The sequence below is a fragment of the Lithobates pipiens genome, unplaced genomic scaffold, assembly GCF_037356315.1.
Source record: "Lithobates pipiens isolate NorthernLeopardFrog02 unplaced genomic scaffold, aLitPip1_a1.2 Scaffold_23, whole genome shotgun sequence".
NCBI lineage: Eukaryota > Metazoa > Chordata > Amphibia > Anura > Ranidae > Lithobates > Lithobates pipiens.
This window is the reverse complement of record NW_027507785.1, coordinates 53117890-53139316: the sequence shown is the minus strand read 5'-3', so window position 1 is coordinate 53139316 and position 21427 is coordinate 53117890. Positions and strand designations below refer to the sequence as shown.

General features: G+C 43.5%; 1 protein-coding gene across 1 annotated transcript in view; it reads right to left on the bottom strand.

Annotated features, from left to right (window-relative positions):
• Nucleotides 1–12668: 12668 nt before the first annotated feature.
• The window catches only part of GRIP2 (glutamate receptor interacting protein 2), a 293045-nt gene continuing 284286 nt past the window's right edge, over nt 12669–21427 (bottom strand). The window contains exons 23-24 of the mRNA XM_077451617.1: nt 20709–20855; nt 12669–18591 (exon numbers count right to left, since the gene is read on the bottom strand). Of these exons, the coding sequence (XP_077307743.1) occupies nt 18415–18591; nt 20709–20855 (324 nt within the window). The 3' untranslated portion in view covers nt 12669–18414. The remainder of the gene's footprint in view (nt 18592–20708; nt 20856–21427) is intronic.

Below are 21427 nucleotides of genomic sequence, written 5' to 3'. Positions count from 1 at the left end.
TAGGAAAAAAGGGCAGGGGGGGGGGGGGGGGGTGTTAATCAACATGTCTGGCTTTGAGGGACCTTCAATAGAATGATTTGGCAATATTTTTTTTTTATTGCATGTTGGGGGCACAGCATAATTGAATAGGGCAGTGATGGCGAACCTTGGCACCCCAGATGTTTTGGAACTACATTTCCCATAATGCTTATGCACTCTGCAGTGTAGTGGAGCATCATGGGAAATGTAGTTTCAAAACATCTGGGGTGCCAAGGTTCGCCATCACTGGAATAGGGCATGTTCCCCAACTTGGAATGCTCCTTCCCTATGGGTGATCTGTACCCCAGGATTAGGCACTGGCTCTTTAGGGGTAGAGTATCGCCTCTTTTTTTTTTTTCTCCTGTGCTTTATCTAATCGGGGCCTAGCTCAGTGATGGCGAACCTTGGCACCCCAGATGTTTTTGGAACTACATTTCCCATGATGCTCAACTACACTGCATAGTGTATGGGCATCATGGGAAATGTAGTTCCAAAACATCTGGGGTGCCAAGGTTCTCCATCACTGGCCTAGCTCATCTTTGGTTACGTTGGACCTGCGTAGATGTGCAGATTCACATCTGGAAGTCATGCACCAAGCCTAACCTAAGCAGGTTGTCGCAAATAATCTCTTCAGTAGCAGCCCCCGCTCATGCAGTCACTCTAATCCATGCGCCCGGGCCCTAACCTACATGCAGTACTTCATATTCCCATCGCACACGTTCCTGGATGAGCTCTCGGATTTGGGTGCTGTAGCAACAACTAGCTGGATACCGGTTCAAGTCACGGTGAAGATATTTGCCAGCACACCATGGAACGACACAAATAGCGTCCAAACGGGTGATATATTGCATGATCACAACACAAGGATAGTGCAACGTTTCGGAGCCGCGCAGGGCCCCTTCGTCAGGCATGTGACAGGGCCTTCATGGCTCTGAAATGTTGCACTATCCGTGTGTTGTGATCATGCAATATATCACCCGTTTGGACGCTATTTGTGTCGTTCCATGGTGTGCCGGCAAATATCTTCACCGTAACCTACATGCTGGGTGCCGGACGCATGGATTTCAATGTTTGTTTTTTTTATATATTATGTGACGCGAGTTTGAGGCTCTAATTGGCTTAAAAAAAGGGGTGGGCTCGGGGAGCAGAGCACTGCGCCCTGAGTCCACTCAGTCGTGTGACATTGTCTTCCTGCTTTTCCTCTCTGGCCAATCAGGAAGTGGGTCCTGCGACCCGATTTGGCCAGGGAGTCTTGGGACTCCCGGCCAATCAGGTCTCAGGACTCACTTCCTGTTCAGCCGGGAGGAGAAGCAACAACCCTGGCTCTTTCCCTCAACAAGCTGGAGAGCGGAGCAACAGGTGCAGGGGCAGCGACAGCCTCTTTAAGCTTCCAGGAGCCCTACCCCCAGATCCAGCACCACCTCGTCATCGGCCTCCCTAAGGTAAGGCCACTGATCATGGTCGCTGGAGTAAGGTTTGTTGCAGCTGCAGTATTTGTAGATGCTGACTTTAAAAAAATAAAAATAAATAAAAAGGGGGACCTCCGCTTTAACCAGATTGCTCATTAACCAAGGTTCCACTGTGTATGATATTTTTTGATTTTGCAGTCGAATGCTCTTCCACTGAGCTATACCCCCTATATTTTTTGGTTTTGGATTTAATGTTGCAATAGTAGCATTGATAAGGTACTCTGCTGCCACCTTGTGGTCTTTTAGAAGTTTGCAGAGATGGGCATTGGCACCAAGGAGCTGATAACCAAACTATCTAGAGAATGATTTAAGAGAACTGTAATTATATTTTCTTAAAGCGGGATTCCACCCTAAAGTGGAACCTCCGCTAATCGGATCCCTCCCCCCCTCCGGTTTCACAATTGACACCTTTCAGGGGGGAGGGGGGTGGAGATACCTGTCAAAGACAGGTATTTTCACCCACTTCCGGGCATAGACTCCCGTGGGAGTCTACGCCATTTCCTGCCCTGCCGCGCTGTCTGCTGGGACACACACGGGTCCCAGTGACAGCGCGGAGATTTCCTATTGCGCGGCGCGGCTCGCGCATGCGCAGTAGGGAACCGGGAAGTGAAGCCGATTCGCTTCACTTCCTGATTCCCTCACCTAGAATGGTGGCGACAGCAGCCGAGGGCTGAGCGATCGATCGGCCTCGGCATCGCTGGAACCCGGGACAGGTGAGTGTCCATTTATTAAAAGTCAGCAGCTGTAGTATTTATAGCTGCTGGCTTTTAATATTTTTTTTTTTGGTGGAATCCCTCTTTAATTGGGGAGACAATATTCCCTTATGTACAAAAATAGAAATCGGATTTTAATTTAAATTAACTGCTGGCTATCATTTTGGATTGCTCTTACTTTGACTATATATATCTTTCAATGAAAAATTATTAAAAGTAAATGAAGAAACTGAGCAAAAGTACAGGATAGGATTAAAAAATAAGTTACTCCTCTGTTCCCTACAGTTAAAATATGTGCAGGACCTTCCCTAAAATATGAATGTCTTTTTTTATTTTTATTTTTATTTTTTAAATTGTACCTGTGCATTTAGTAGAAGCTAGTGGCGTAGGTCATTGCATCACTATAGAGGGATAATGGATAAGGTGCATTCCTTGCCCCGGCACTCTCCTCTGAGGAGGATGGGTCCTTGACATATTCTTGTACAATGTAGGATTATTGGTTCTGCATTGTAGCTGATGACATCAGCATGCAAGTTTTGGTCGACTAAAATGTACTGGAGATTTAGTCGACTAAATACGACTAAAACAATTGCCGAAGACTAAAATGGGACTAAAGCCTCGTATGCACGATCTGATTTTCGGCCGGGGATTGTGTGTGATGACAGACTGCTTTGCCTAAAATCCGACCGTTGGTACGCCCCTTCAGACAATTGTTGCCCAACTTTCAGCCAACAAATGTTGGCTGGCAGGCTCGTAGCTTTTGAGCGGACAACGGTCTGTTGTCAGATTTTCCTATCGTGTGTACACAAGTCCGTTAAACACAAAAGTCCAAAGTACAAACACGCATGCTCGGAATCATTGCTCACCAAACATGACATTAGCAGAAGGTGCCCAAAGGGTGGCGCTCAAGAGCTGAAATTTCTCATAGTACGTCACTATGTTTGTTGGCCGACAATTGTGTACTGTTAGTATGCAAGAGAAGATCCAGGCGCATGCCCTGAAGACAAAAGTCTGACGCTTTGTTGGCCAACAATCCGATCGTGTGTACGAGGCTTTAGACTAAAACTAAAATCAAAATTGTCTTTCAAAATTAACACTGTGTGTGTGTGTGTGTCTTTACATGTTGTTTTTTTTTTTTTTCCTGCGTGAAAAGGGGCTTTAAACAAGCTCTACTGAATGTAGAATTATTTTTGAAGATCTCACCTCTTGTTTAGTTTGCCTTTGCTCCGTACTCCGAGTCAGTGGTGTCTGGTAGCTCCATGGAGGGGGTGTTGACATTCCCTCTCCTACATTCTTTCCCCTCCAGTAGTACAATGAAGATTTATTCCTCAAGGTCAGTTTCTCGTTCTCCAGCTGTTTTGTAACTGCGGCTCCCGTATAATATGTCCAGGTTTAAAAATATTTTGGCTAGGGGGTGTGTTTGGACAAAACTGCACTCCAAAAAAGACATTCCTTCCAAGTAGATCTAAACCCCAACTGGATGACATTGTGATACGCTGTTTATCAACTGATTGCCATGTTTATCATAAAATACTTGTTTGCACCTTTTGTTGATCCTTTTCCCCTTATCTCAGTGCTGCTGATCTCCTACAGCCCCTTTCAGCCATTTCCTGTCTACTTTCTCCCTCTTTAGCATTAAATGCGTTACTCTGGAACAATCTACTCTTTGCAGTGGGGTGTCCCTCATACTGTAAGGGCTATATGCTGGTTTTTGCCTAGGGTACCAGTAAAATGCACTAACCTCTGAACTTTTAATTCTTTATCCGCTCATCCCTCGCAGTTATTACCTTTTTTTTTGTACCACTTGCCCCACCCCATTATTATCGTACGTTTTTATGAGCAGGGCTCTTTAACCACCTTGTATTTTATTGTATGGTAACTGTACAGTCTCCCTTTGTATTGTAAATCACTGTGCAAACTCCCAGATAGCAAGCAATTGTGCGGCAAGTTTGAAAATGACTTGCTAAGCTATGGCCAGACTTGCCGGTCTTCACAAGTTTGTTGCACAATTGCAGCAAGTCCCCATTGCATGACTCCACGTTAACTTTCTTTGCAAACATTCTGCAAGTCTGCTCCAAGTTCTGGCTCAGTTATGTTGTGCAGTATAGTCATCCCACCACAGGGGGTCACTGTGGCTGAGTTTTCATGCTGTAGACTTGCAGAGCTCTTGCTGTAGACTTGCAGAGCTCTTGCTGTAGACTTGCAGAGCTCTTGCTGTAGACTTGCAGAGCTCTTGCTGTAGACTTGCAGAGCTCTTGCTGTAGACTTGCAGAGCTCTTGCTGTAGACTCGCCACTGCAACTTTGCTCTTGATAGAGACTTGCCATACACATTTGCTACAAATTGGGAAAAGCGTCAACTAGAACTTGTGCTTCAAGTGCTCTGCAAGTGTACAATTGGGCAGTGGAAATGTGCAACAAGGTAACAAGACTTCAACACTGCCACATGTTTGCCGCGCTTTGTCCTTGCTCTCTGGGCTATTACCGCTGTATAATGATGATGGCTTTATCCCTCCCTCCATTAGCAGCCAATGCTCGCCTCTTCTCTGCGATGTTCTGGGTTGTGTTGGGCAACCCCAATTTACAGTGCTGGACTATTTGCTCCTGCTATGTATGTGATGATGTCACAGTGGCGACCTCTGGCTGGAGCACCAAAGAGAAGAGGTTGTATGAAAGGAGGAGCATTGGGGGAGGGTGGGATACGGTAAGTAAATGTGCATTTTAATGGTACTCTGGCCAGAAAAACAAAGCACTTAGGCCTGGTTCACGCCTATGCATTTTTTTTAGCGTGTTTTCAGTTTTTTGCTGGGGTTGTTTCCAGCAGTCCATGTACACTTACCCTTAAAGTATGACTGAAGGCAAATTGCATTTTTTTTTTCACTTTGCATAGAGTGGAGAGCAGTGGTGGACCCATAATGCAAGGTACAGGGGTGCTGCGCCCCCCCCCCCCATCCATGCGCCGGGTCCCTAATCTACGCCCATGGATTCCAATGGGCACATGATTAGAGCCTGAGGGTCTAATTGGCTTCACAAAAATTTGGGCTTGGGGCGCAGAGCAATGCACCCCAAGTTGTGTGACAATAGTGAATTAACATTTTTCTTCTTGCTTTTCCTCCCGGCCAATTAGGAAGCGGGAGGAGCGTGGGAGATGGCTGCCCAGCGCGATCTCTTAGTGTCGATTGAGAGCCTGACCGCGTGAGTACCACCTGGCCAATCAGAAAGCGGGAGGAACTCAACTGGCAGAGAGGAGAAGCGATCATATTGGCTGAGCGGGGGGGGGGGTGGGGGGGTATATACAGGAAGATCTGGGACTGGGGAGATGGCCGCCCAGAGCGATCTCTTGGTGCCAGCTGAGAACCCGACTGCATGAGCAACACCCGGCCAATCGGGAAGCGGGAGGAGCTCTACTGGCGGAGAGGAGAAGCGATCATATTGGCTGGTCGGGGGGATGTACAGGAAGATCCGGGACTCAGGAGATGGCCACCCAGAGCGATCTCTTAGTGCAGATTGAGAAGCCGACCCTGTGAGTACCACCTGGACAATCAGGAAGTGGGAGGAGCACAATTGGCGGAGAGGAGAAGCGATCATATTGGCTGGGGGTGGGGGGGGGTGTAAAATTCACCCAGACTCAGCCATATACATTAATTTCCTTTATAAATTCCTTGCAATAAAATACAAATGTCTTCAAATACTTTCTGCTCCTATCAGATACCATCATGGAGGGTCTTATTTCTTTCTGTGATGAAAATACTGCCATTTTCTTCCCAAAAAAAAAAAAAAAAAGTTATAAAAAGGAAAACTTTTTTTTTTTTTTTTGCCAGAATGTGTTAAATGTTGGTAGTGCTACACACTGCAGAAATATTGGCTTGCAGGCAGCGTTGTCCATGGAATTGTTGTTGCATTTGCTCTACAGATTAAGCGGTTGCCTACGTCTTTACATCAGAAATCCCAGGATCCTTAGAGGGCGTTCACACTGGGGCGCTGTGCTTGCAGGACGGTGAAAAAAAAAAGTCCTGTAAGCAGCATCTTTGCAGCGGTGTATACACTACTCCTAAAGGCCCCCACCCATTGGAATCAATGGGGCAGCGGCGCTTTGCGGGTGGTTTTAACCCTTTTTCGGGTTAAAAGCGCCCCCGCTAGCGTCCGAGTAGTGCGGCTAAAGTGCCACTAAAAATAGTGGCGCTTTACCACCAACGCCCGCCCCAGTGTGAAAGCATCCTAATGCCCCGTGCACACAGTGGGATTTTCCGACGGAAAATGTTCAATGGGAGCTTCTTGTCGGAAATTCCGACCGTGTGTAGGCTCCATCGGACATTTTCCATCAGAATCTGTGTTGCACAAAATTTGAGATCTGAATCTCAAATTTGCCGACAACAAAATCCGCGTGTACACAATTCCGACGCACAAAGTTCCACGCATGCTTGGAATCGAGCAGAAGGAGCCACACTGGCTATTGAACTTCATTTTTCTCGGCTCGTCGTACGTGTTGTACGTCACCATGTTCTATACGTTCGCAATTTCCGACCAACTTTGTGTGGTCTTGTGTAATGAAGTTTGAGCCAACATCCGTTGGAAAAAAAAAATCCCCTGGTTTTTGTTGTCGGAATGTCCAATCAATGTCCGATCGTGTGTATGGGGCATTACACTGCATGGTGGGCAATGTTACCAGAGAGTTCTCTTTGGCAATACCCTGGGTACACACAAGCCAATCTTGTGGTCATGTTTTTGCCCATGCCTGCAGAATGGTGTAACAAAAGATGCAAGATACATACCGCAATCTGAGCCCAGGCAGTGAAAAAAAAAAAAAAAAACCTACCCTATGCAAAGTGGGGATAGGTGGTTACTACTATAGAGAGATGAGGCAATGCAAATGCAGCTACAGTAATGACCATGAGCGCAATACTACCAACAGAATAAGGCTCAATTCCCAAAGCTTTAAAGTTGAATACCAACTATGGATAGCGCTACAAATATACACATTACATTGGACCAATGCAGCCATCATACCTGTGGGTTCCCCGGGGTCTCAAAGTGGTGGCCCTCCAGCTGTTTTGCGAAACTACAAGTCCCATGAGGCATTGCAAGGCTGACAGTTACAAGCCTGACTCCCACAGGAAGAGGCATGATGGGAGTTGTAGTGCCGCAACAACAGCTGGGAGGGCTGCCAGTTTGAGACCCCCCCCCCCCCGCTCTAGAAGCTGAAAAACACTGCATTAGGCAACCCTGACTACACTGATTGCTGCTGGCTTCCGCATCCAATGCTGAATGGCTGCCCTTTGCTTAACTACTTCAGCTCCGGAAGGTTTTACCCACTTCCTGACCAGGCCATTTTTTTTCGATTCGGCACTGTGTTGCTTTATCTGACAATTGCGCGACGCTGTACCCAAATAAAATTGATGTCCTTTTTCCCCCTCCCCCACCAATAGAGCTTTCTTTTGGTGGTATTTGATCACCTCTGCGGTTTTTTTATTTTTTGTGCTATAAACAAAAAAAAGCGACAATTTTGAATAAAAAACATTATTTTTTCTGCTTTAAAACATTCCCAATAATAAAAAAAAAAATTCTTCATCAATTTAGGCCAATATATATTCTGCTACATATTTTTGGTAAAAAAAAAAAATCCCAATAAGCGTATATTGATTGGTTCGCGATAAAGTTATAGCGTCTTTTGTTTATACTAGTAATGGCGGAAATCATCATTATTTTTTTTTTAGCAGGACTGCCACATTACGTCAGACAAATTGGACACTAAGTGACACTTTTTGGGCATCGGTGAAATCAATACAGTGATTAAAAAAAAAAGAGGCACTGTATAAATGACACGGGCAGGGAAGGGGTTAACACTAGGGGGCGATCAAAGGGTTACGCGTGTTCCTGGGGGGTGCTTTCTAACTGTGGGGTGGGACGGATGCACTGGAGGAAAAGAGAAATCGTGCTTCAGCTTAGCTGAAACACAAGATCTCTCTTGCTCCCTGACGGATCAGTGGTTTGCCTTGTTTACACAGGCACACCGCTACGCCATCTCGCCACAGAATGATCGGCAGATCGCGAACGCTGATTAGCTCCCACTGTGTCCCATTACGGCGGGAGCAGCGTGCCCTCTACACCGCATGCAGGAAATCATGTACAGGTGCGTGATTTTGCACAGCCAGGCCACCCTGCCACAGTATATATGTGGTGGGTGGTCCAGAATCGGTTAATGAATACAGAAGGTCGCTTGCTCAGCGTTCATTCAGGTAACACTTTGCATTTTCTAAATGAATGCAAAGCGTTCTCTAATTGGATGAGGTGGATAGTGACGTCACGATCTCCACTTCCTTCAATCCATGAACCCATTGCATTCTTTGGGAAAATGCAAAATGGTCCCTGAATGGCGCCTGTGCCAAGCGATCGATCTGCTGTGCTCATAATGCAGCAGCTCAGCACAGGACCTGGAACCTAGTTGAGATCACTGGAGAAATGATTTCCACCTTCTAAAAGGATCCTTTACGAGTAACAAGCGTTTTGAATTTTTTTTAAATTCTGACTTGGTTTGCGAGTTTTTTCTTGCAAAACGAGCGTAATTCAAGCTAATAGGGTGTGCAGTTCCGCACTTGGCCAGAGGTGCGGGGGCGCCGGTGACACTCGGAACGGTTCGGAAATACGCAGTTCCCAAGGCTTTCCGACTTCAGCCGAGCTGAACTTGAGTATTTTTGAGGTTCTCTGGCGCCCCCCCCCCCACCTCTGGCCACATGTGTTATTGCATGCAATAGAAGTCAATGAGGAACTGATTATCTTCATTTCCATTGACTTCTATGGGGAAACTCGCTTTGATATGCGAGTGCATTGGATTACAGGCATTCTCCTGGAACAGATTATGCTCGTAATCCAAGGTTCCACTGTACATAGTTCCTTTGGTCCAATGTAAAAATTGCCTAGTCTGCAATTCAGCTTTAAGCAACAGATACGCATCTTTGCTTTGGGCACGTAATTTTAATTCTCCAATCTCATTGGATCTTTTGAAAAATAAGCAACCCTTATCCCAGGCTGGAAGTGGTGTAAACTGAGCCTAGTGTGCATACTAGGTTGTAAAAAAAAAAATACTGGTGTTTGTTCCTTTTTACTACATGGTCTACAGGTCTATACAAGACTGTTGTCACATTGCTGTTTTATCATGTAACATTAGAAGCTTTTGTAATCAAGGTCAATAATAAAGAGATTCAGATCATTCAGAAAGAGTTCAGCAGCTTCTGTTTTGTGCACGTCACTGTTCATCACAAGTATGGCGGGGGGGGGGGACGCTAATCCTAAACCCTAAATTGGGTCATCCTCATGGGAGGAACAGGTGCTGAATGTCAGTAGGGGGGCTTGTGCCCCATAGCCAAACCAAAAGACCACATAAACAAGCACTGAGCTCCAAAAAAAATTCAATCAGTGACCAGTTCAATGAAAAGAAAAACATATGTTTTGTTTTTTTGTAAAAAAAAAAAAAAAAAAAAATCTAAACTGTGTACAAGAAACAGAGATCAGAAGGAATTTTCTGAAATAGAAGTCCACCATCCAACAACAATGTGGTTAGCATCCTTCCAAGAATAAATGCAATAGGCAAAAGTGTTGCCCTTGAAACTGAAGCGTCTCACCAGTGTTCCTCCACCGCATGCCTAGTCGCACATGCTTACCAGAAAGATCTGGCCCTCTGTATCAGATAGTGTTTGTATCCTGTGACAGTAGAGCTGCACTATATTGGCTAAAACGAGAATCACAATTTTTTTTTCTTAGAATAAAGATCGCGATGTAACATCTTTAGATTATATAAAAAAAATCGGGCTAACTACTGTTTAATGAATTAAAAAAAAAAAAAAAAAATTATTAAAGTGTATTCTTTTCTTAATTGCGTTTGAAAGACCGCTCTGCAAATACGGTGTGACATAAAATCTTGCAACAACCACCATTTTATTCTATAGGGTCTCTAAAAAAAAAAAAAAAAAAAAAAAATCATGTTTGGGTGTTGCAAGTAATTTTCTATCAGAATTTTTTTTTTTTTTTTTTTATTGTAATCCATAAATGTCCAAAAAGTCTTTGGTCTTTATATGGTTAAACGTCCTTCATTTACACTCTGGCGTTCTTTCCTTTGATAAAAGAACGAAAAGATGCTTTGTTTCTACTTATTTGTTGTGATTAAACTTGGCAGGCTGCCTGGATTTATTTTTTTCCCCCTCCAGCTGTGAGAACTCTCTGCACTTGGAATCCCTGACATGCTGTTTTGAAGATGAAGAAGAGAAAAAGATTGCAGTTTCGATTTCTTACTGATAAATCGTGCAGCTCTATGTGACGGGAGGCTTTTTTTTTTTTTTTTCTTACCAATGTCAGGTCCACAGGTCACCATCCAGTTCTCAAATGTACTTATAGAAAACACCCGGGTGCCACGTAGCGTAAAACCATCAGAATGCGTTTTTATAAAAAATAAATCCAAATGCTCACAGGGGTAAGAATAACCTGCGCATGTAATAGAGTTGGTCCGAAAGTAAACTGTGCCACTTCCAGACTTCAATTGCATGATGATGTCATGAAGGGCCTTGTCATCTTTATTTTTTTACGCATTTCGTCATAAATTACAGCTTCAAGGGCATGGAGGAAGACTAAAACACTTTTTTTTTTTTTTTTTTTTTATTATTATTATGCTGGCATTGTCCACATATTTAAAGAGAAGTGATAATGTATAATAAATGGTTTGTGTTTTAGTATCGCTTTAAGACCCCCATGCACACTGGGCATTTAGCCCTGGTGCATGGGGCTCTGGTGTTTAGCTGTGGGTGGAGGGTACAGGTGTCCCGTACAGCCCCACTGCCAAGCTCTATGTGAAGCTCATAGAGTGACATGGCTGCCGGTACTGCTGCCCATGGGTAAACGCCAAAGTACAATATCAATATCACAAAAAGAACAATACCCAAGAGAAAGAGAAAGTGCCCAGACTGCGAAATGACATAGAGAGACTGCCAAGTTAGCACTTGTTTGGCCAGAGCAGGTGAGAGTATGAGGTCTGTGATCAAACGCCATACCATGGAATTCAACTGCTAAAGCTTACAGTATATCAATCAAATTTTTTTCACTGTGGATAGAGTAGGGATTGGTTAACGCCATGTCCCCTCCCCCCATTTTTTTTTTGGGTGTGCCTCATAAGTAGACTTCCCTTTACTTCCTGTCCTGTACACACAACAGAACGTGAAAGAAAATCTCTCTAAAGTGAGGGTGTAGACAGGTGCAGTCTATCTTCTCCACTGCAGGTGGCATTTGTCCACCACAGCAATGCAGATGGAAGAGGAAAGCTAGAGGAACCTAGTTCCTCTATGGATTCCTGGATCGCAGGGAGGCAGCTTGTGATTGGATTAAGGCACCCCATGTGGGGTTGGCAGCCATCTTGTGTCAGGCAGAGCCTATTTAAGACCCTGGCTCCCAGGTTTGCTAATATAAGGACAGGTCTCCCGTCCGTCAGAGTCAATGCTTAGCAACAGGGACAGGTTCTGGAGGAGTAGGGCAAGTGTATGGACACGCCATCCTTCCTGTTTGGGTACAGACCAGCCAGACCAAGTTCCGCTCCTCGAGACAAACGCTGTTGGCACTTCTGAGTCTTCAGTCCACTCCTCATCACTGTTGCAACTTGTGGCTGTACCTTGTCAGGTTGCCTTTTCACGGGGGTCTGTTACTGGACTTCTGTTATAATATATTGTTATGCCACGTACACACGACCGGACTTTTTGACAGCAAAGGTCCGTCGGACAATTCGATCTTGTGTGGGCTCCATCGGACCTTTGCTTGCCAAAAATCTGGTGGACTTTAGAAATGGAACATGTTTTCAATTTTTCCACCGGAACTCCGCCGGACCCAGTTCCTACCGAGAAATCCGCTCGTGTGTATGCTACTCCGATGTGAGGGCAGCTACTGGCTATGAACTTCCTTATTCTAGTCCGGTCGTACGTCATCACATTCGAATCCGTCGGACTTTGGTGTGATTGTGTGTGGCCAAGTCTGTTCATTCGGAAAGTCTGTCAGAACTCCGCCGAAAGTCCGTCGGACCTAGTCCCTCGAAAAAGTCCGGTCGTGTGTACGTGGCATTATTACTGCATTTAGACTCCATGTGTTTTCTGGCCGCTGCACCCACCAACATCGAAAGTCGCTGCCATCACAAATGCCCCTACCGAACAGTTATTCCTCTATTCTTGTCTTGCTTGACAACTAAAAAATTTGGATTTCCCGTCAATTTCTGTCCCAATGGTCACAGGACAAAGAGCGAGTCCCCTAACTAGAGACACAAACAGCAACCCTTCCCTACTCTATCCGAAACTAAACAAAAACCTTTGGCTTTGGATACACTTACATTTTGTAATAACTTTTAGTCTCATACAAAATCTGTCAGAGGTTTGTGTCTTGTTCCTCCCCGGGTGGTAGAAAACCTGAGCCTGCTGTAGAAAAAAAAACAACGACTCGTACAAATAAAATTACATATTTTATTAATAAAAACCCTTTTTTTATCCACAATAATCCCATTTTTTTTTTTTAAATACAGAAAAAAATATTTACAAATGTGCCCAGAACAGGAATTTAAAATAAAGTTCTCCATATCCTGTAACCTTAACATATTTGTGCTTTCATGAATACATAAGAAAACCTAAATTTGTAGAAAAATACTTTACAAGTCGAGCTGCTTTTAAACTCGTTAAGGATAAAAATACTCATCTTTCGTAATGCAGGTCAACGGACACGACGGTTGAAAATGCATAGGAAAGGGTACAAGGAAACTATTATTCTTAAAGCCTTCAGTTTAAATGCATTATTTAAAAACCCAAGAAACGGGGAGCTCTGTACCCACAAATATTGCATATAAAAATACCTTCGGTACCTGCTATGGCACAGATATTGTATATGGCGTAATGCACACTGCGCAGGCTGTATTGGGAATATCTAAAAAAATTAAATTAAATAAAAATTAAATTAAATAAAAAAAACACAAGAACAGGCTCTTAAGTGGCTTATTTCATTCACTGGCAACTGTTTTCAGATGAGTTGTTTCTTCAAACTGGTTCAAGTCATCTCCTGAGAATTGTCTCCACAGAGGAATTAAAGGTCCACTTCTTATGGTTGGCTGACTGTTTGATTAGCTCACCTGACCAGTGAGTTTAAAGAGGGACTCTATTCACAGCATACATAACTATAGCTTTCCCACTTGAATTCTCGCCTTATTTCCTGTAAGGTAACTCTGCCCTTGATCCCAGAGGTTCCCCGGGTGAGTTGGGATGGTGAGCAATGACCTTGCTGTCTAAAGACCATTGAAGCAGCCCACTTCCGTGGACCATGTCCAAGACGCAGGCTGCAACAGCCAATCAACTTTAAGCAAATTCTTGAAGAATTCTAGGCATGGTATATTTTTGCATATAGTTAGATTCAATTTATAGGTTCAAACTGGATCAAGCTCCTCATTCACTCCCTTGTTATCTCTCGCCTTGACTATTGCAACTCCCTTCTCCTTGGCCTGCCTCTCCATAGGCCAGTGATGGCGAACCTTGGCACCCCAGATGTTTTGGAACTACATTTCCCATGATGCTCAACTACGATGCAGAGTGCATGAGCATCATGGGAAATGTAGTTCCAAAACATCTGGGGTGCCAACATTTGCCATCACTGCCATAGGCTATCCCCTCTTCAGTCTATCATGAATGCTGCCGCCAGACTTATCCATCTTACCAACAGCTCAGTGTCTGCCAACCCTCTCATCCAATCCCCACACTGGCTCCCAATAACTCAGCGAATTAAATTCAAAATACTAACCACAACATACAAAGCCATTCACAACTCTGCCCCGAAACTACATTGCCAATCTTGTCTCCAAATATCACCCAAATCGTCCTCTCCACTCTTCTCAAGACCTACTACTCTCAAGCTCTCTCGTCTCCTTCTCCCATGCTCGTCTCCAGGATTTCTCCAGAGCCTCTCCCATCCTCTGGAACTCGCTACCTCCACCGGTCCAGCTATCCCCTACTCTTGCTACCTTCAGGCGATCCCTGAAATCTCATCTCTTCAGGAAAGCCGATCACGTCTCCAACTAATCTTTTACCACTTCCATCAGCTCATACCCCACAGTTACAACATTTGGACCACCTGCCCCACCCTATTAGAGCGTAAGCTCTTCTGAGCAGGGCCCTCTTAATCCGCTTGTATTTTATTGTATTATAACTGTATTGTCTCCCTTTTACATTGTAAAGAGCTGCGTAAACTGTTGATGCTATATAAATCCTGTATAATAATAATAATGTATTTATTATACCAGTGGTTCTCAACCTTGTCCTCAATTACCCCCAACAGGCCATATTTGCAGGTTTTCCTTTATCTTGCACAAGTGCTTTACATCAGAGTCAATGGCTTGGTATTTTGGACAGCTATTTTTTATCTAAGGCTGGATTCATACCTATGCATTTTTAGCACATTTTGCAGATTTGCACTACAGTCCATTTACCATGGTTTCCTATGGGACACGATCTGTAGTGAAAATCTGCAAAATTCACTAAAAAAGCATAGGTGTGAATCCAGCCTAAGAGAATTTCCCAAAACATGGCCTGTTGAGGGTACTTGAGGACAGGGTTGAGAACCACTGCATTATACCATACCTGGCTGATGTCCCTGTACACTACAAAAAACACTGTTACTTTATTGATCTCCACTAGCTTCCAGGTCCCATGCTGAGCAGCCAACCTGATACATTGTGAAGACAGGAGATTGGCCTCCAGTATTCGCAATGCAGCAGGCTAGCCACGCAGCATGGGGAGCTGGAAGCAAGTGGACATCACAAATAGAGGTGATGGGCGATTTCCAGCTTCCAGGGGCATTGGCCAGGTATGGTATGTGGCAGGGATATGCAATTAGTGGACCTCCAGCTGTTGCAAAACTACAAGTCCCATCATGCCTCTGCCTCTGGGTGTCATGCTTGTGGCTGTCAGAGTATTGCTATGCCTCATGGGACTTTAGTTCTGCAACAGCTGGAGGTCCGCTAATTGCATATCCCTGGTATATGGTTTATACATTGATCCACATTGGACCATTGTAACTATGTAAAAATTATAACATGCCTACAATTTATCCCGACTCCTACAGACACCATTGGGGTCAATGGGCAAAGCGTTCCACTGGCAATGACGGGTGCTTAGGGAGTGGGATGATTAATATTTTAGTAAGGCTACATGCAAATGCTTTTCTTGACATTGTGTGATATTTGTGATTGGAGAAGGAAATTTACTATCAGTTACATGACAGATATATTGCTGTCAAGGGATAACTTCAACCTTTTACCAGGGATCTTAACTGGAAGCCACAACAATCTATAACAGGGGGCATCAATAAAACAGGTAAAGCAAAAATAAACAACGATGATAAAACCTTAATGAGCCACCTTTTTTACAATTTAGTAAACCATTTTGCCAGGTAAACCAGTCTTGATGCCAAGGCAGCTCCATCAATTCACTGGGCCATCAAAACAATAATAATGTAGTTCATCACCATGAACCCACCACGTCAGTTTGGCTCAAAAGATGGCTGGTTGACCATTTCATTGATGTGGCAAATCTTTTGAGAATCTTTCATGTGATCAATGTTGGTTCTGTTTCAATTGTGAGGAGGTGGCAATGCACTTAATGGAAATAAAAATAAAAGGAACAGTATACATTTTAATGCATGAAACTACCAAACCAATCCAGCATCTGGTATGTGCACCATTTTAAGAAGTTCTTCTATTCAAAAACATTTTGGGAAATCCCTTACATGGCAAGCTCCAGGAAGCACGTCTTGTCTTTGTGACTGGCTGGCTGCAAAGGAAGGCCCCCTGCCTTTGGAAGACAATAGAGCAGCCTTTGTCAACCTTTTTACCCCAGAAGAACCCTTAATAGAATTTTTAGGTCTCAGGGAACCCGTGCAAAGATTAGTCCTAGGGTTCTTCCAAAAGTGACAAAGCCCTTGTACACACGGTCGGAGATTCCGACGGAATGTGTCCTATCGGACCGGTTTGTCGGATATGCATCGGAATGTTTCTGTCTGAATATCCGTCGGACCCAATTTTCCAACTTGTTGGAAATATTTTCTGACAAACTGGTCCAATAGGACATACTCCGATCATGTGTAGAGAATTTTGATTGGACAAAGTGGCACGCATGCTCAGATAAAATTCCTACATCAAAGCTATTGGCTACTAGCCTGAACGTAGTCCCATCGTAAAGAAATTACATCATCACGCTCTGAATGATCGGATTTTTCGACAACTTAGTCCGACCGTGTGTATGCAACAGTTTCGGACAAAATCCGACGGATTTGGTTGTCGAAATGTCCGGCCGTGTGTACAAGGGCTAAGGGTTCCTTGAGCTGTGGCTGATTGACCTCCCATTTGATGGTGCCTACATAGATCCGGGGCCAGCGCCACTTGGATTATCTTTGTAGCTGACCGTAAGGCTGGGTTCACACTGCCGCACAAAGCGTCTCACAGTAGGGGTCCGGTGTGTCCCTGTTTGGTGTTCCAGGTCCGATTTAATTCAGATTTTTTGGCTGAATTCAAACCTGAAACGGACCGCAGGCTCCATAGAGACTCACGGGTTCCATAGAGAGCCAGTCACAATCTCCTGACGTTCGCAATTGTGCGAACCCAGGCTAAAGGAGGCATTCTAAGAACCACTGTAAGGGGGCATTAGGAAAATGCCCCTTACATTGGTGGTCAGTAGGAAGAATGCAACCCCCCCTTACAGTGGTGCTTAAAAGTGACCATCCAAGTGGCGCTGGCCCCAGAACTATGTAGGCACCATCAGATGGGATGACAATCAGCCACAGCTCAAGGAAACCCTACCAACCTCTGGGGGAACCCTAGGGCTGATAATGGCTGCACTACAAGTTCTAGGCTTACAAAACACAGGGCCTTGCTCAGTAGCCATTGTGTCACCACTCATTTATTATTTGCTTTATAACACATGAGATTATGGAGCTGCAGGGAAAGAATAAAAAGCCACATTTTGGTATCTTTTTTTATCAGATCCAAGAATGTTTTTTGAAAAAAGTTAACTTTTTGAATATCCTTTTAGCTCCTTTTTTGTTTCTTGCCATCCAACTGCTCTAGTTTCTCTTTGAAGACAGCAAGTTTGGCAAACAAACAGGATTTGACTACAGGAACCACGTGGATGGTACAGTCAAAAAGTGCATCATGGCTCATCGATGTTGGCTGTAACATGAAACAAAAGTGACCAAAAAATAAAAGCAGCAACCGAATTACCACAAATTCTGATAGGAAAAAAGAAAATGTCAGTGAGGTGCGGGTAACAGTTATCGCTCAGTGTACTATGGGAAAAGAGAGAAGAAAAACAATGGTAGAGTGCTGGAAGTGCGCGTGATATCACAGTGCCAAGTCAATCGCCAAAGGGATAGTAGGCCCGGATGGCAGTGCATCATGGGAAGATGTGCGTAAGAGCAGCCATTTTTTATGAAGGCTTGTCTGGGATTCTGTGAATGCAATGCAGGTGTCTAGCCGTAACTAAAGACTATGTGGTAGGGGTGGAGAGGAGCAAGGGTCATGCTTTAGCATTAGGTGATGGACTAAGCATTCAGAGGGTTTTGTGAAGCTTGGGCTTATCTGGAGAGCCCTCTACTGGTGAGGTTGATCCCTTATTCTGAGGTGTCAGGGAATAAAATACTATACATAGGGTGCTAAGAGAAGAGTATAAAGTGCGTCAGTGATACAAAAACTACAAAATGCGAGCCTCACGTGGAACAATAAATATTAATAAAAAAAGGATAGTATCACAAGCAATACACAGACACACAGGGAGACTTCTTTCTGGCTTAGGAAAATGGGGTGCTGTTCCTTCAAACACAGTTAAGGGGAGCACTGATCATTAATGAGAGGTATCTAGGTTTGAAAAAAAAAACCTGAAAAAATAAAAACCAAATAGCACCATGAGAAAGGGATGAATCTCTAAAAACAAGGACAGAGCCCCCCTAATGTCGTGGCCCTAAGAATTGGTAAGTGAAGAGTCAGAGGTTTTTTTTTTTTTTATATAAATTATAAGTGCTGAACGTTTTTAAAGACTCCTAATGGAACATATAGCATATCTGTGCAGGAAGTCAACAGGCAGGAACCTTCGGGCCCGAGTACCTTTTGAGCTGGCCATATAGTTTGAGGAGGGGGGGGGAGGCGGTCACATTTCGTCACATCATCTCAGAGGGTTTTTGTGCTCGTTTTGGATTCCACACTAGTTTGGCGTTTGATGGCGTCTTCCCGAGCACTCCCCGAGGGAGGGCTCCGACTGATGACGAGATCCAGCCTGTCCCCAGCATCGGACAGAAGAGGCACGGCCAGGCAACAGTCAAAATCTCTCGTGCGCACATGGTTTACCTGCATAAAAGTCACAGTTATTAGTAAAATAAACACAGCAATTAAAATTTTTTCTAACCCCTTCCCTCTGCCAGGATGCGGGCCTTAAAGGAAAAGTTCACTTTTCCTTTTTCAGGATGTAACATGTTACTCTAGCACTGGCCCCCGCGCCACCCTGATCCTCCATTGTGACAGTGAATAGGGGATCTTCTCTCCCCCCGCTTACTGTCACAATTTTTTTAAAACACGCCCAAGCGGGGCTGCCCCCATCTGCGTCATTCTTTCTGTGAGCAGCTTTTGTGGATGTCGGCTTGTAGTTCTCAATGAACCACTATGTGACAATATAGTTATTAACAAATTAATGAATGGATTAGATCTTACAGAATAATTGAGTTAAATGAATATATATATCTATATATATTATCTCTCTCTCTCTATATATATATATATATATATATATATATATATATATATATATATATATATATATATATATATATATATATATATATTTTTTTTTAGGGGTGCAATGGATCGTCACCGATCCGTGATCCGAATGGGTTACCCCGTTCGGATTGGCACACGCCGCGATCCGTGGAGAGCTCCACAGTCTCGGCCTTAGGAAAGGCCGCGGCTTTGGCCTAGTTCCCGTCGGTGTTTACAATGTGATCGCTCCGTCAAATGATGGAGTGATCACTTGTAAACAAACCGGCGTCATGATGACACCGGTTCCTCTCTACCCTCTGTGTATAGATCTGTACAGTGGAGGGGAGAGATCGGATCGTAGCAGCGCTGTGGGCTGGAACTGTAGAGCCCACAGCGCTGCTCTGTGACAATCCCTCCATACTCTGCCAATACCCTGCCATACCCTGCCAATACTCTGCCAATACCCTTCCAATACCCTGCGATACCCAGCCATAGTCTGCGATACCCAGCCATACTTGGCGATACCCAGCCACGCTCAGCCAATATTACAGTGGGGGAGATGTATATTACAGTGGGGACTATATGGTGGTGGAATTTTCACAAGTTTTTGCAAATTCAATTATTATTTTCTGATCTTAAAAATTATTCGATCCGTGACTCTGATCTGAGGAACGATCTGATCCGTGAGTCTTTTGATCTGTTACACCCCTAATTAAATATTATATTATATATATATATATATATATAATCTATCTTCTATGTATAGAAAAAGTGAAATTATATATATATATATATATATATATATAAATATATATATATATATATATATATATATATATATATATATATATATATATATATATATGTATATGCTTTTATACTTGTGAAAATATACATGGTTATAAACTTCATAAGCAGTTCTATGTAGAGTCAACATGTGTTAATAATTAAAATTGAGCTGAGCTCTCACCTCCCATCACAGATGAGAAGGAAGGTTTTACATTACTTAAGATGTAATAGTTCAGTGTGTTAGTTAAGAGACGAGTCCTTTATATAACAATATATCTTGATTAGGATATTAATAAGAACATTGTGTTTTAAATTAATATAATATATGTAGTAATTGATTTTAATGTTATATTGTATATGTTTAAAATGGTTTTACATATAGCTCCTCTTGGCCCACACTTCAGGAATGTCGACCCCCCCACCCTTTGCGAGTGAGGTGGGAGGGAAACTGTTTCATTAAAAGCCTGTGGTTTTCTGAGGAACTATAAAACAAAAAAACCTTTTTAGGAAGGAGGGGTCAGATTTTAGGAGAAGGTGGGGGCTGAATTTAGGAGTAAAAAGCTGGTAACAGAGTTTTGGGACGCGCTTACACCACAAGGACAGCTGCAGACTCACTCCATGAGACATTGAATACATCTACATGCACACATCTGATTCACTCTTCATCTTAAGAATATAATACATTATTAATGACATTCTATACTTTGATATTGTTCTTGTAATATTTTGCTATTTTTATTATTAAATACATTTTTGAGTTTTTACACAAGAACTGAACAGACTTTCTTGGAACTTTTCTCATCAAAATGAATTATCGAATATCGATATTATTGTAAAAATGAGAATCTTACAATAGTGTACCATTTTGAGATTTTTATCTCACCTTGCCACCTGATAAGAATGATGCCTTTTAGTGTAGTTACCTGCAGGATCCGATCGAAAGGCTGGAGACCACTCCTGTCTGCCGGACCACCGGGTCGGATCATGTTCACGTACACGCCTTTCTCTAGAAGACCGTCTGAGACACTGAACCCAAAGTCATCTGTCTCCAAGTCCTTCATAACAGTCACCTGCCATGAGAGAGGGAGAACTGTTGGCATTTAAAGCAGAACTTTACCCATAACAACTTGATAAAAAAAAAATAATGTTCTTTAACAAGGAACATACATTCCACATTAATAATTACGGTATGCTATCAAAATTAGTGTGTGCTGTAAACTCCCGACAGCATTGCTCCTGTTTTTCTTCTTGCTGGAGGCTGCCATTTTGGCGAAGCCCAGAGCCCCTGAGCAGCAGTAAATCATAAAGCGGAACTAAACCCATCAATTTAATGTCTTCAAAAAAGTTACATTCCTGGTATGCTGGGAATGCGAAGGCTCAGTTCACGCTTCCGCGACTTGGGATCAGACTTGTGAGACCCCAAGTTGCACGACATGTGAAATCCCAAGTTAGTCAATGAGCGCTGTCTTAATTAGCACCACTGAAGTTGCTCCGACTTTAGAAAAGGTTGCTGTACTACTTCAAGACGACTTCTATCCAACTTGTGCCCATAGACTTTATTGAAAGTCGCCTCAAAGTCAGATCCCCATCTATATTGACATGATTTGGATCCGACACTACAGGAATATTACCCAGACATTCC